The sequence below is a fragment of the Adelges cooleyi genome, unplaced genomic scaffold, assembly GCF_023614345.1.
Source record: "Adelges cooleyi isolate 19-005CV unplaced genomic scaffold, UGA_ACOO_1.1 ACOO_flye_CR_arks_rails_tigmint_CR_PRNA_21, whole genome shotgun sequence".
Classification (NCBI taxonomy): domain Eukaryota; kingdom Metazoa; phylum Arthropoda; class Insecta; order Hemiptera; family Adelgidae; genus Adelges; species Adelges cooleyi.
Window position 1 is genome coordinate 12,521,649 of NW_026095871.1, and position 12,856 is coordinate 12,534,504.

The 12,856-nt window shown below is 31.6% G+C and overlaps 2 protein-coding genes across 4 annotated transcripts in view; both read left to right on the forward strand.

Annotated features, from left to right (window-relative positions):
- LOC126834839 (neuronal calcium sensor 2) overlaps positions 1-3,806 on the forward strand; it is an 83,162-nt gene extending 79,356 nt beyond the window's left edge. For all 3 annotated transcript variants that reach the window (XM_050567031.1, XM_050567032.1, XM_050567033.1), the window contains 3 exons: positions 312-455; positions 1,721-1,849; positions 3,445-3,806. In XM_050567031.1, coding sequence (XP_050422988.1) covers positions 312-455; positions 1,721-1,849; positions 3,445-3,621 — 450 coding nt within the window. In that variant the 3' untranslated portion in view covers positions 3,622-3,806. The remainder of the gene's footprint in view (positions 1-311; positions 456-1,720; positions 1,850-3,444) is intronic.
- LOC126834840 (neurocalcin homolog) overlaps positions 1-12,074 on the forward strand; it is a 91,810-nt gene extending 79,736 nt beyond the window's left edge. Inside the window, exons 2-5 of the mRNA XM_050567035.1 lie at positions 7,711-7,840; positions 7,908-8,026; positions 9,065-9,253; positions 9,901-12,074. Of these exons, the coding sequence (XP_050422992.1) occupies positions 7,771-7,840; positions 7,908-8,026; positions 9,065-9,253; positions 9,901-10,095 (573 nt within the window). The 5' untranslated portion in view covers positions 7,711-7,770 and the 3' untranslated portion in view covers positions 10,096-12,074. The remainder of the gene's footprint in view (positions 1-7,710; positions 7,841-7,907; positions 8,027-9,064; positions 9,254-9,900) is intronic.
- The last annotated feature ends 782 nt before the right edge of the window (positions 12,075-12,856 follow it).

A 12,856-nucleotide genomic window follows, 5' to 3' on the forward strand; every position in this document is an offset into this window, starting at 1 on the left:
TAAGTGTTTTAATGTTTTAGCTCGTTTTACAACACTCAATAATGTATAAAATGTAATTATTGGAATGCGAATATTTTGGACGGTATTAAGTGTATGTGTATATAAGTAACGTTTATTATTTCATACCTGAGCGTATTAATGATTTTAATCTAGGGTTCTTATAATAGTATTATTATCAAACTTATCTTACTGTAAAGTTCGGCAAACTTAAAGACACGTACTTGAGTATAATTAGTAAACTTCTTGATCTTCGTCTTACAGAAGAACAGTATAATTAATAAACGATAACCAATTTATTTTTTTGTTAACAGCAAGATTGTCCAAACGGTCGTCTGACGCCGGCTAAGTTCGTGGATATGTACAAAATGTTTTTCCCGAGTGGTAACGCCGAAGAATTTTGTGACCACGTCTTCCGGACATTTGACATGGACAAAAACGGATACATAGACTTCAAGGTGAGTCACCAAAAAATTTCAGTTCATATTAAAAAAAGGAAGGTTAGGTTCCTCTTCAAGAAGCAACGTATGAATCATGAATGTGTTTTATGGCACCCACCCACTCCAAATCCACTCCTTAACTGAACATTTCACACTATTCGACCGACAATTACGGATGAGTGATAACAGGTAAAAAAGTATAATAAGGATAGATGATAAGTGATAGAGAAATATGATAAGACATGACAATAAGAGATAAGTAGTGATAATTAATAAATAAGAGGTAGAGAGTGATAAGAAACGAAAAGGGGTGATAAGGAGACACATCGGCCGAAACGTGATTGGACAACAACATTCAGATTTTGATCTTATTGAAAAAGCCTTAGGCCATAAAACATATTCACAATCACAATCAACCGAAATCGATCTTAACCTAACATATTAAATATATTTAATTCTAGTTAAATTATTATTATAAAATTACCGATAGTGCACTTTATACCTTAGCTTAAATAGCTTTTGACAAAAATAGTATACCTAATAGCAATGACACGTGGTAAAATGTGTTTTAAATGTTACAATAAATAAAACAAATGAACATTGTTTTTTATAACATTACAAAAAGGTCTTTGCCCGAGACCTATTGACTTTTTGCATATATTACGCCTACCGCTCGTGTCTAAAGGTCACGCAATGAACTTCACTCGAACTCAATTTCCAAAATATATAATATCAACGTCATATTATTGTTATTATTATTATAATGTTCATTTTGCCACCAGCATAGATCACCATGATGACAAGAAAAATGTATAGGTACAACATGGTTTGCCCTTAACTCATCCCCTCACCTTCCCCTTTGCCGAGCTCCTTGCTGTCAAATACTATCTGTGCTGCTTTGCCACGAATGTGTCCTATGTCTGGCGGTCTGCCAAAAATATGCTTTACACTTTTGTTTCACTTCAGGAAAGGGGAAGGGGATTAAGATGCACTTTTACGGTACAAGGACGGGTAGGGTCATATGGGGAGGGGGAGGGGAAACCGAAAGAAAGAGAGGGAGTGGGAGAGGAGAGGATTGGGATGGTATGATGATATTAATACATTGATTGATAAACCCCGGATAACTGATATAGATTATCGATAAGTGAGTCAGCTGCTAAGAAATGAATAATAAGAAATCATATCAGAAACAATCAATTGGACAGTATGGTGATCTAATTTTTTTTTCCAAATGTCTAATGTTTTTTTTTTTTATAATTTTGACGTCGATTGGTTTTTTACAGGAATTCCTATTAGCCATTGACGTGACGTCTTCGGGAACGCCGGAAGAGAAATTAAAATGGGCGTTCAGAATGTACGACGTGGACGGCAACGGCGTTATTGATATTCAAGAAATGACCAAAATCGTTCAGGTAATGTTATGCGTTTTTTGAAATTATTTTCAAACAATTTTTTGTCACGAGTTTCAAAAATATAATTTACAAAATTTTGTTGAAATGTTGTCCTTTAGGTAAAATATATTTTTTAAATATTAAAGTTTAACAACGTTTAGACAATATTTAAATTTGTGAAATAGTAAAAAAAAAAAATTTCAAACGTTATGAAAAAGTTTTATTAACGTTTCAGCAGTTGCTCTTTGATTGCGGAAGAAATATTTATATAAAAACAAAAAAATGTAATATGTCGTTTAAATAGGTATATTTTGTAACTTTATTAAAAATGAAATTGCTTTAACTTTCTTTTAAAGTTTAAAACAAAGGTACACACATCCAAACAAACAAACTATTATAATGATTTTTATCACTCAGACGCAGAAGTCAAATGGTGATATTCTATATTTCAGTTAAAAATAATTTCTAACATTTAATACGTCTTTGTATACAAGCTGACCTTCCCAGAGTAATTCGACCACCATATACACCACTTGACTATTTGTAACGGGCTCGTATAGAAGAAAAGATTAATCGTTGTTTGATTTCCACAAAACGTTAATAAAAAAAAATAGTCGAGATTTCAAAGGCAATTTTGAGAGTACAACCTTGAAATCGCTGTCACTCGACTTGTGTACAATAAATAATGCATGTAATAAATATAAATGGTTTTCCAACGTCATCGACAGATTCCAGTTTAGCATCGAGTGATTTTATTTTCTTTAATATACAAGTGTGCCACAAAGATAAGACAAATTAAATAACTTTTGTTCTAGTGAACATTTTTAAGATTTTTTTTTTTTAACAGAAGTTATTTTATTTGTCTTGTATTTGGGGGACACTCCGTATACTAATAATTGATTACTATATCTTCAAACCGAGTTCGATAAGAGTACCTAACTAAATGAAATTCCATATTTTGTACTAATATTTATGATGAACTTGTATTTCTGTACTGACTGACTTGTGTATAAAATAAATTGTAAACAAAGAGAAGAGGACGTTACCACCCATTTATTAAGGAGTAAAAAGCATGGACAATTTCCTTTATTAATACAGTAATGAGAATTCATTATTGGTTGTTTTTTTTTGTCAGGCTATTAAATAAGTGAAGAGGCTTAAACACCGAACGAATATTATAATGCCCTCTCCCATGTGATTTGGTATAAAAAACGTGTAAACAATTTTGAGGGTGCTAGTTTCAAGAGTGGAGGAGCTAAGCACACCCAACCCCCTCTCAAATTGTCCCTATGATTGTAAACAATATTGATTGTAAACAGTAGGTATATTATGAGTATGCTAAAATCGAAACTAGTATGATCCGAGAGAACGGTAAAATGAGATGGCGACACTGTCAGTTGTAGGGTTTTTGACGCCCAATCCGAACACACACCAGAGCCGGGTGGATTTACCCACGAAAGTAGCGGTTGCTATGAAAACTGATTTCGATGCAAAAAACTGAAATATTCCGAGACAAAAAAATGTGATTTTTTGGATCGTGCGAGATTTCATTTCAGTCCACTCCACATATATATCACCGGGTTTTTACCATTTTAATAAACTGTCGTTTTTCGCAGGCCATCTACGACATGTTGGGTGCATGTTCGTCCAACCGTCCGGCCGACTCGGCGGAAGACCGAGCCAAAAACATATTCGCCAAAATGGACGAGAACAACGACGGGCAGCTCACCCAAGACGAATTCCTCAAAGGCTGTCTGCAAGACGAAGAGCTGTCCAAAATGCTCGCGCCATAACCTCTGCCCCGGCTGGCGTGATAGCCCTTCCCCCCCACCAAAAAAAAAAAAAAAAGAAACGACAACGAAAAACGAAAAAAAAACTCCATATTTTGTCACGTCGTTTTAAAAATCTTTTCTCTCGCCCTTTTCCCACCTTTTAGGGTACGCCTTTGTCGGTGCCAAAAAAAAAAAAATAATAATAATAATAATAAACAAGCCAATTCGTTTTACTACAAATTTTGTTTTTCCACAAAAATAACATAATAATATCTATTATGTACATCGAATTGTTTTCTTATATTTAACGGAAAAAAAAAAATATTACCTATTTTATCATATACATATATATATATATATGTTCTTTATTTTATCTATTATTATTGTATATCATATTATTATATTTGTATGTATAGGGTGGTGATACGTTTGCTGCACACTGTACGGTTATTATTTCAACGCGCAGGTTGGCCAGGTGGTACACGGCGACGGGTATAATATGCATCTTGCTCGCCCTCCCCTCCGTTCCCCCGGCAAACACACTTTGCCCCTCCCACCCTCGTCCGGGCCGGGGTGACCGCCCTTTTTCTCGGGTCGATTGATGCAAAGTACCAGTATAATAGTTAAAACGCGCGCACATACACAACACACACCGAAAACTCGCCGTGCTTGCGAACCTAGGGTAAAGTCGTTTTCCGGAAACGACGTTGAAACTTTTTTTTTCGAACCCAGCCTTCCCCCCCCCCTCCTTTCAAACTCGGACTTTGACCCTTTTGGGTGGGGCATTATAGACACCTAACTCTCACCTTCCCACCCCCACCCCCTTTCCCCACTAATTGCGCCACTGACAACGATTTCTATCTCTCCCCTCTCTCTCTCTCACTCGTGTACATAATAATTACCATATTTTAATGAGTAAAAATTCTGCACATTCCCATATTTTATTATTATTATTATTATTATTATCATTATCGTTTCTTGTTGTTAATCCGCAATATTGTATTTTTTAAATTACATTTATTATCGTACTGGGTGTTTGGAAATCCAATGTCGCGGGACTATTCCGTGTGGCGAGAGCCGAGGAGAATGGTGTACTTGTTGGTATTTCCAATAAAATAATGAAGGAAACAAAAACGCAAATATTGCACGTAAAATCCTCTTACAAATATCATTTCCGATTCTACATTCGACGATAAAACTCGGAAAAATCAAAATTTTGGGGTGAAAAAAATCCATTTTCAGCACATATACACACAATAGATTTCAGCACAATACATTTCCGAACGCCCGGTGTTCACGTATTAACGGCGGAAAACTGAAATTCGTTTTTTTTTTCTTTTTTTTCGTACTTACCATTAGCGTCGGTTGACTTTACGCGTGTCCTTAAAAAACATTTTGTTTTCTTTTAAGAAGGGGAGTCGTCGTTTTAAAGCTCAAAACTACAACAGTCGTTTTTTTTCGGTACCGAAACAAAAAAAAGATCAAAGATCGACCTACGGTTAAATGTTTATACGCTTTACATATTTTATATTTAACTTAAAATCTACATAAAAACGGATATTAATCGTTTATTAATACAGTTAAATTTGAATCCTTCAAAAAAAAATAATATATATTACAAGTTTTTAACACTTTGACATCATATATTATGACAAATACTTTATTGGATTTTAGTAATTTTTTTTTCAAATGCATTGGCCTATACTATGTAATTCAAATATTTAATATTACTTGAACCGTAAGTAAACAATTTAATCTTGAGTATTTTCCCCGCCCCCTTCCCCCAACTAACTAATTGCTATCCGTGCGACCGAATACAACTGTGTCTAAATAAATAAATAATTTTATATTATTTATCATAATCGTTGATCGTAAAAGAATAACACCAAAAAAACTCAAAATTAAAAAAAAATAAATCAATCGACTAATAGTGTAATTGTTTCGGACCGTATCAGTTACGCACAAAACAGTATGTTGACCGCTGACGTCCGTACTTGTAAAACATTATTATTATTATAAATATTATTACTACTGACTGTTTTGTTTAGAAGCATATAATTATTGTTTTTTTCTTTTTTTAAGGCGCATTCTCTTGGACCAATATTGTAATTGTCTAGTCGATTGTAGCGTATTTATAAAAAATTAAAAAAATATTAATTAAATTATATAAATTATATATTATAATATGTATGTTACATTAGTCGAAAACGTCTTTTCACTTTTAATCATTTTTATTAAATACGCGTTGTATATTTAATTAATTACCTTTTGTTTCCCGTCGATGGTGCACATTATATTATAATATTTATTATTATTATTATTATTGTGTCGTTATATATTCCATTAGCAATAAATCTCAACCCAAACTTGTGTCTATTATTGTATACTTTAAAAAAAAAAATCATATATTAGTTCACATGTATTTTGTTTACTTTTTTAATTATTATTATGTATTAATTTACTTTCTATTTATCGTTGTGTCGTTTATTCTGTACTACAGATGCTTTTTTTTTTATTATATTCTTTAAAAAAATTTACTTATAGGTACTAAGACGAATATATACGAATATTACTTTAATTTAAATGTTTAAAATATTAGATAAATAATAATTACAATGTAAAAGCTTGATTTTTTGTAACATTTTTCTATTTGGCGGACAAAACGTTGTCGAGGCGTTGGCATTTGGTATTGGACTATATAACTAAGCTTATTCGTGTACATCTTACCCAAGCGGTTAGCCGCTAAGAGCGTTATATTTTCTCTCTTTTTCTTTCTATCTCTCGACATATCTTTTTTAGACATAATACAGGTATGAGATCACATTCTTTAATAAAATAATAATAATAAGACTAATTGTATCAAAAAAGATATTCTTTTCAAAACTTTTTAAACATTTTTTGCAATCGATTATTGACTTATTATAAAACAATTCTTTTTGTAGATATTTCTATAATTTGTATTTCATTCTATTATTGTACATTTTATTATTAAAATTTATTGTCGAGACAATGTAATTTTCATTGCATGTTCATTTATCGCAATAATGTGCAAATAGTAATTTAACATTTTTTTATCAACAATTTTTCTATACACCAAATACGCATAATTTATTATTATTTTTAAAAAACAAATAAATATATAGATTAGGGAGATTAAAGAAAGAATAAAAACATAAAATTGTAATTTATGAATATTATTTATATCCTCACAACCTTTTTAGTAGCAGACAAATCCCTAATCCAAATACCATTTTGTCTTTAAACAAACATTTTTGAGGCAATTCACTTTCGTAATAAAATTACTGATTTTTTTTTTCTTTCTTAAGTCTCATATTTGTGACCACGGTGGTTTGGATAAACTAGATAGTATTTTGGTTAGGAATTTATTTAGAAAATTTCCGACCGATGTTGGAAACAAATCAATTGGTATCGTCTTTCCAAGCTTTTTTTTTTTATTTAATTTTCTTTATCGTCTGTAATGTCTTTATTGTCAATCAAAATATAATATTTAGCTACTTACACGGAAACGGAACTAAAATATATTGTACATTGTTTAATATATTTTATTCCATACTATAGTAAACATTTTTTTGCACATATATTGTAAAAAAAAAAGTTAAAGTCAATAAGACAACATTTAAATTTGTACTACAATTTCTTTTCTTTTTTTTTTAATTTAAGTAGGCTAAGATTAAAATATATATTATAATATTATAGCTTAGGAGTATAATTATTATACTATTATTATTATAGTTATTATTAAGACTAGGAAATGTTTACGTTTTATTCTTTTCTTTTTCTTTATTATTTTTTTTTGCTCTGAGCGCTGTGTATGGTAAACAGATGAATCAAAACTATAAAAAAAAAATCAATTCTGATGTCTCAAAAACTTTTGTGTTTTTCTTTAGTCTGACTATCCTATTTGGGGAAAAAATCTCCCTACAATATACTATATATGCTTAACGGATTATCCTTTGTTTCTCTCTCTCTCTCTCTCTGAGTGTTTCTCGACGATATGAAGATACCGTCGTGGTCGGTCGACAAGATACAGTAAAACTGTATTTTTATTATAATTTATTTTTACATATTGTGTTTATTGCTCCTCTGCAGATGATGAGAACGAAAGCTTGAATACCATTTGACTTGGCGTCCTGTGTTTAGAATTAAACGATGGGAAAACAAAACAGCAAGTTGAAACCCGAAGTGCTGGAAGACCTGAGGCAAAACACCGAGTTTTCCGGTAAACACAACTTGACCGCCGTTTATGTTTTTTGTTTATATGTACTTATACTTCTTTACCATTCCAGACGCTGAGATCCAGGAATGGTACAAAGGGTTCCTGAAGGACTGTCCGGGAGGTCATCTGAGCGTGGAAGAGTTTAAAAAAATCTATGGCAATTTTTTCCCGTACGGCGATGCTTCCAAAGTGAGTACCTACTTAACTTTCGATTTCATCCTTGCTTAGGCAAGGGACTGTGGAACAGTAATGACAGGTGGGGTAGTAATAATGGACAAAAAGAACTTTTTTTATATGAGATGGCCATTTTCGTGGCGAACAATGACTATGGGAAAAGGTCTTACACGCCTCTTCTAGAGTGGTCTCACTTAATTTTTTCTTTTATATTGAGGAAAACTTATTAGTTCTCAGTTACTTTACGACAAGGCAAAATGCATTTCGATTTTCGACTACACTACCAAAACCCATAGACAATTAGTTAACAAAAAACCGGGGTCATACTCCGGTTAGTTGGGTTAATTTTAATATTAACTTAATCGATGAAATTTTTTTTAACTTAACTTGACTTAATGAAGTTTAGAAATTACCTAATAAGATACAAAAAATAGACGGATCACGTGTTTCGCGGACCTCGCTAATCTAGAACTGAAGGACTTTTTTTACACAAAAACCCAAAAATGTTTGTATTTTATCGATATTGGTTGTATGTATTTAGGCACATATTCATCTTGTGATTATTCATTTATTAATTGAATATAATTGTCATCCGTATGCTCTTTGGACATTTGCGGTTATAGTAACCCGCAGAGTGGCCTGTTTAATTACTTAGCCATAGCCTGGGTTAACATAAGATGAACCTAGATGGTTTTCCCGTTGCCTTCCTAGGTTTGAAAAAATCAGACGCTATTTGTAGCCGTCCAATTCTGGGCTAGACGCTCGTGTTTGCTTGGCTTCCTTCATCAGCATCACCTTTACCGGCAAGGGTAACTAAACCGGGAGCAATAACATTTTGCTCCAGCTGGTATTACGTTCTGCATCATTGGAAGTACTATGCTATTTTACCTCGACCAATTGAAACCCTACGAAAAGGGTCGTCAATACCTTACCTTGCCTTTTTCTGCTTCCCAAACTACTGGGAAATAAAAATCCAGCACTCTTGTACTGACTTCGAATTCATGTTGACCGGTGTAATGAATAAAGAAAATGGTTTTTTTTTCCTGTCAACAGTTTGCCGAGCACGTGTTCCGGACGTTCGACGCCAACAGCGACGGTACCATAGACTTTAGGGAGTTTCTGTGCGCCTTGTCGGTGACTTCGCGGGGCAAGCTGGAACAGAAACTTAAATGGGCGTTCAGCATGTACGACCTGGACGGTAACGGGTTCATATCCCGCCAAGAGATGTTGGAAATAGTCACGGTACGTACCTGGAAAATGTATTTTCTTATAAATCCACCCCTTTCCCGTACTCAAAAACGAGAAAAACGCTAAAAAAAAAAAAATCACGGTATAAAACAAAACAGTAAGACAAAAGTACAGTTCAAACCAAGCACAGTAAGAACTGTAAACTACCATGAACAAAAATAATTTCAAACGACAACCATTATGAAATTCTAATCGTTTTCCAAGAGAATGAATGGCTTAAGTTAAATTGATCACTTTGTAGGTTTTCATATTCAGAAATGGTATACAAAAAGGATATACATACTATATTAGACCAAAAGTTTACACTTTCTCCTTCCCTTTGAAAATCGAAGCAAAAAATAATGTCATATTTTTCAACAAACTGTTAGGCTTAAAATCCTTCGATTTGAAAAATGGTCGAAATTTGGCTAGGGCGCTCCTTAGACCTCAGCGCCATTAAGATATCGAATAGCAAACAAAAATTTCACCCTCGAGGGGTCGTGACACTTTTACTCGATCCAATGCCCAACTGTGCCGTTTTCATTATAACTTTTATAACTACTTTTTTTTAATTAAAATTTGTTATTTATTTATATATTATATTTTTACCTGTTTTTTTCAAATATACCCTAATTGGTTTTTTTTCTCATTTATCCGCACAGGCCATATACAAGATGGTGGGCACCGTGATGAAGATGCCGGAAGACGAGTCGACGCCCGAAAAGCGGACGGACAAGATATTCCGGCAGATGGACAAGAACAACGACGGTCGGCTGTCGCTGGAAGAGTTCATCGAAGGCGCCAAGAGCGATCCGTCCATCGTCCGGCTGTTACAGTGCAACCACGCCGTCCAGTAGGCCAGTGGTGCTCCCAGTGAAACTGTATTATACCTAATTATATAGATATAGACCAGACCACCACACGATATAAAAATATTAATTTAATTTAAAAGTCAACGCCCACAAACGCGAGAACAGCGTTGCGCACAATTTTTTTATTTTCCTTTTTTCAACTCCTCGTTTGTTTTTAACGAGAAAGTTAATTTTTTTTTTAAACATACGTATATGTATGGATTTTTTTTTTCATTAATGTTTTCGCTATAATTAAAATAATTGATACAATCAAACTTCAGTATTTGAGGCGCTTCCGATTCGCTATGCGTGTTACTAAAATACATATTATTATTATTTTAACGTTCACATAATATTTGTTTCCGCTTGATTATCGGTGATGTTTTTTTTTAAATTTAAAACTATACAAATATATCGGATTTGTAAATTTGGTCAACATTTTTATGTGTTCGTTATTAAGTTATGCCAGTTGTTTTTTTACTGTGATATATAAATTGTTTACTATTTTCATCTGTATACATGTAATTATTATCGTATTCAATTGATTTCTTACGGCAATAATGTTTTGTACTATTTATTTTTTCCCATAAAAATTTCATTTGATTGTATTATTTCCTCCTCGATGTGACGTCATTCTACGTACGACCATCGCCTTGTAATAAATTTACTGTTCTCGTGTGTGCATAACACTTAAATTGTAATTTTAACATAAAAACAAACTGATATTAAATAAATACGTTTTATGAGTATCTCTCGTTGTACACTGACAAATATTATCTCAGATATGTGCATTTGTCCGAGCTACCGTTTAGGCAATTTTTCGATAAAGTATTATCCGGAATAAAAAAGAAAACAATTAATAATTGATAAAACACAAAATATGTTTAGGGTTCTTATATCTAGTCTTTGTCGACTGTTCTACAGTTACTGTTCTTAATCAACTAATTTCATAATAAATTAGGTAGCCAACGCTGTTTGTTAGGGCCGTCTCCCTATAAGTTTACAATAATAATAATTGTTGTGCTTATTTTTGTTTATTTTAAACTGTTATTAAAAACCTTCAAACCATTGGAACGTGTTAATTTTTGAATTAATTGTTATTTCATATAAAAAATATATATATTTTTTTAACTCGCTAACTCCTAGAACGATAAATACAATATGGATCGTTATTGTTATTGACTTCTTTCACAATCTATTTGGCACAGGCTTCGGTGCTATAAAAAAAAAAATGCCTCTAAAAATCATACCTATTAAATATGTATTTATATTTTTTGAGAGCGATTATATATTTTGTATTTTAATTTAAGTACATTTTCGATAACAAAATCGCTTACGGTTACGGTCGATATAGTCGGATGATGATAATTGATAAAAATTATAGTATAATAATTATTAGCCGCGTATGTTAATCTCTAAGTGAATAATTTAATTTTAAGCGGTAGTTTTAATTAATATAATCGTTATAATCATTACCTGACTTACTCCCAAGTATTGCGTTTGAAATATCTAATCAAACCACAAATTTGTAAACACAACTCTTATTGCTTTAACGACAAGTCTTTGAAATAAATATTATTACCGTACTTTTTTATTATTATAATTTATTTGTTTTGTAATTCTATTTTACTCTCGTAATAATCGTGTGTCAAACTTTGCCATCTTCTACACATTTGCTCAAAAACGTCAGCCATGTGTCAAATTTTCACTTGTTAAAATCAAAAAATTCAACCTTTGTTTTTAAAACTATTTTTTTTTTATTATTATTGCTCTTATATTTGTATTTTAACTTCTATTTTTTTTTTTTTTTTAAATAATACTTTATTATTTAGGCGAATAGTTATATTGTTGTAGAATAGCCTTATTGTTATTTCAACTATCCGATTATTATTTTTAAACCAATAATAATAAAATATCCACGTTTTAAATTTCCTCCATTAACCAATGTATTAAATATTATATAAACATAGTTTATGGCAAAAACAAAAAAAAAATGTTAACTTTATTAATCGTCTTAAATCTATATTATAAAAATTATACCTATCATTAACTATAATATCTGTGTAAATATTATATAATATTTAGTTTTAACAAATAAAATTTTGAGTGTGTGCTAACATGTCGTCAGATTATTTTTTTTAATACCCAATATCAATTGTTATATTAAATCAAACCACTTGCCTATATCATTATATTAAGTTATGAATAGCTAGTAATAACTCATAATATATTTCTTCGGTTCTTAGTCAAAATGTGTAAAATAGGTGTTTTTAAAAAAACAGATAAAAATGCAATATTTTCAGTAGGTATGTTTACGATTTGTGTATAATCAACTCGTTTGGATTAACTACAAAAAAAAAACTCAATTCTTGTTGGTTTTGACTTAAATCATTTATATGTTTAAACTATGTTTTCTGGTTAAAAAAAATAGAAAAAAATATGGATTTTTAAATTTTTTATTTCCGACAAAATATTTACAAATTATACAGTAATTAGAACAATAAGTAAATTAGTTAGCTTTTTAGAAAAGAATAAGAAAAAGAGACAGTGAATAGGATAAATTGGGAAACTCACAGTTGAGACATTTAATAAGATAAAAACATTTCAGTAGTTCTTGAGAAGATCTTTGGGCCAGTATCATATGTATTATTAATTATAAACTATAATCACGAACAATTCCCCATAACAAGTTGAATAACTTCCACAAAAAATATAGGAGGTTGGTAACTATTGTTCTCTGAAATATACTTATAAAATTTCGAGGAAT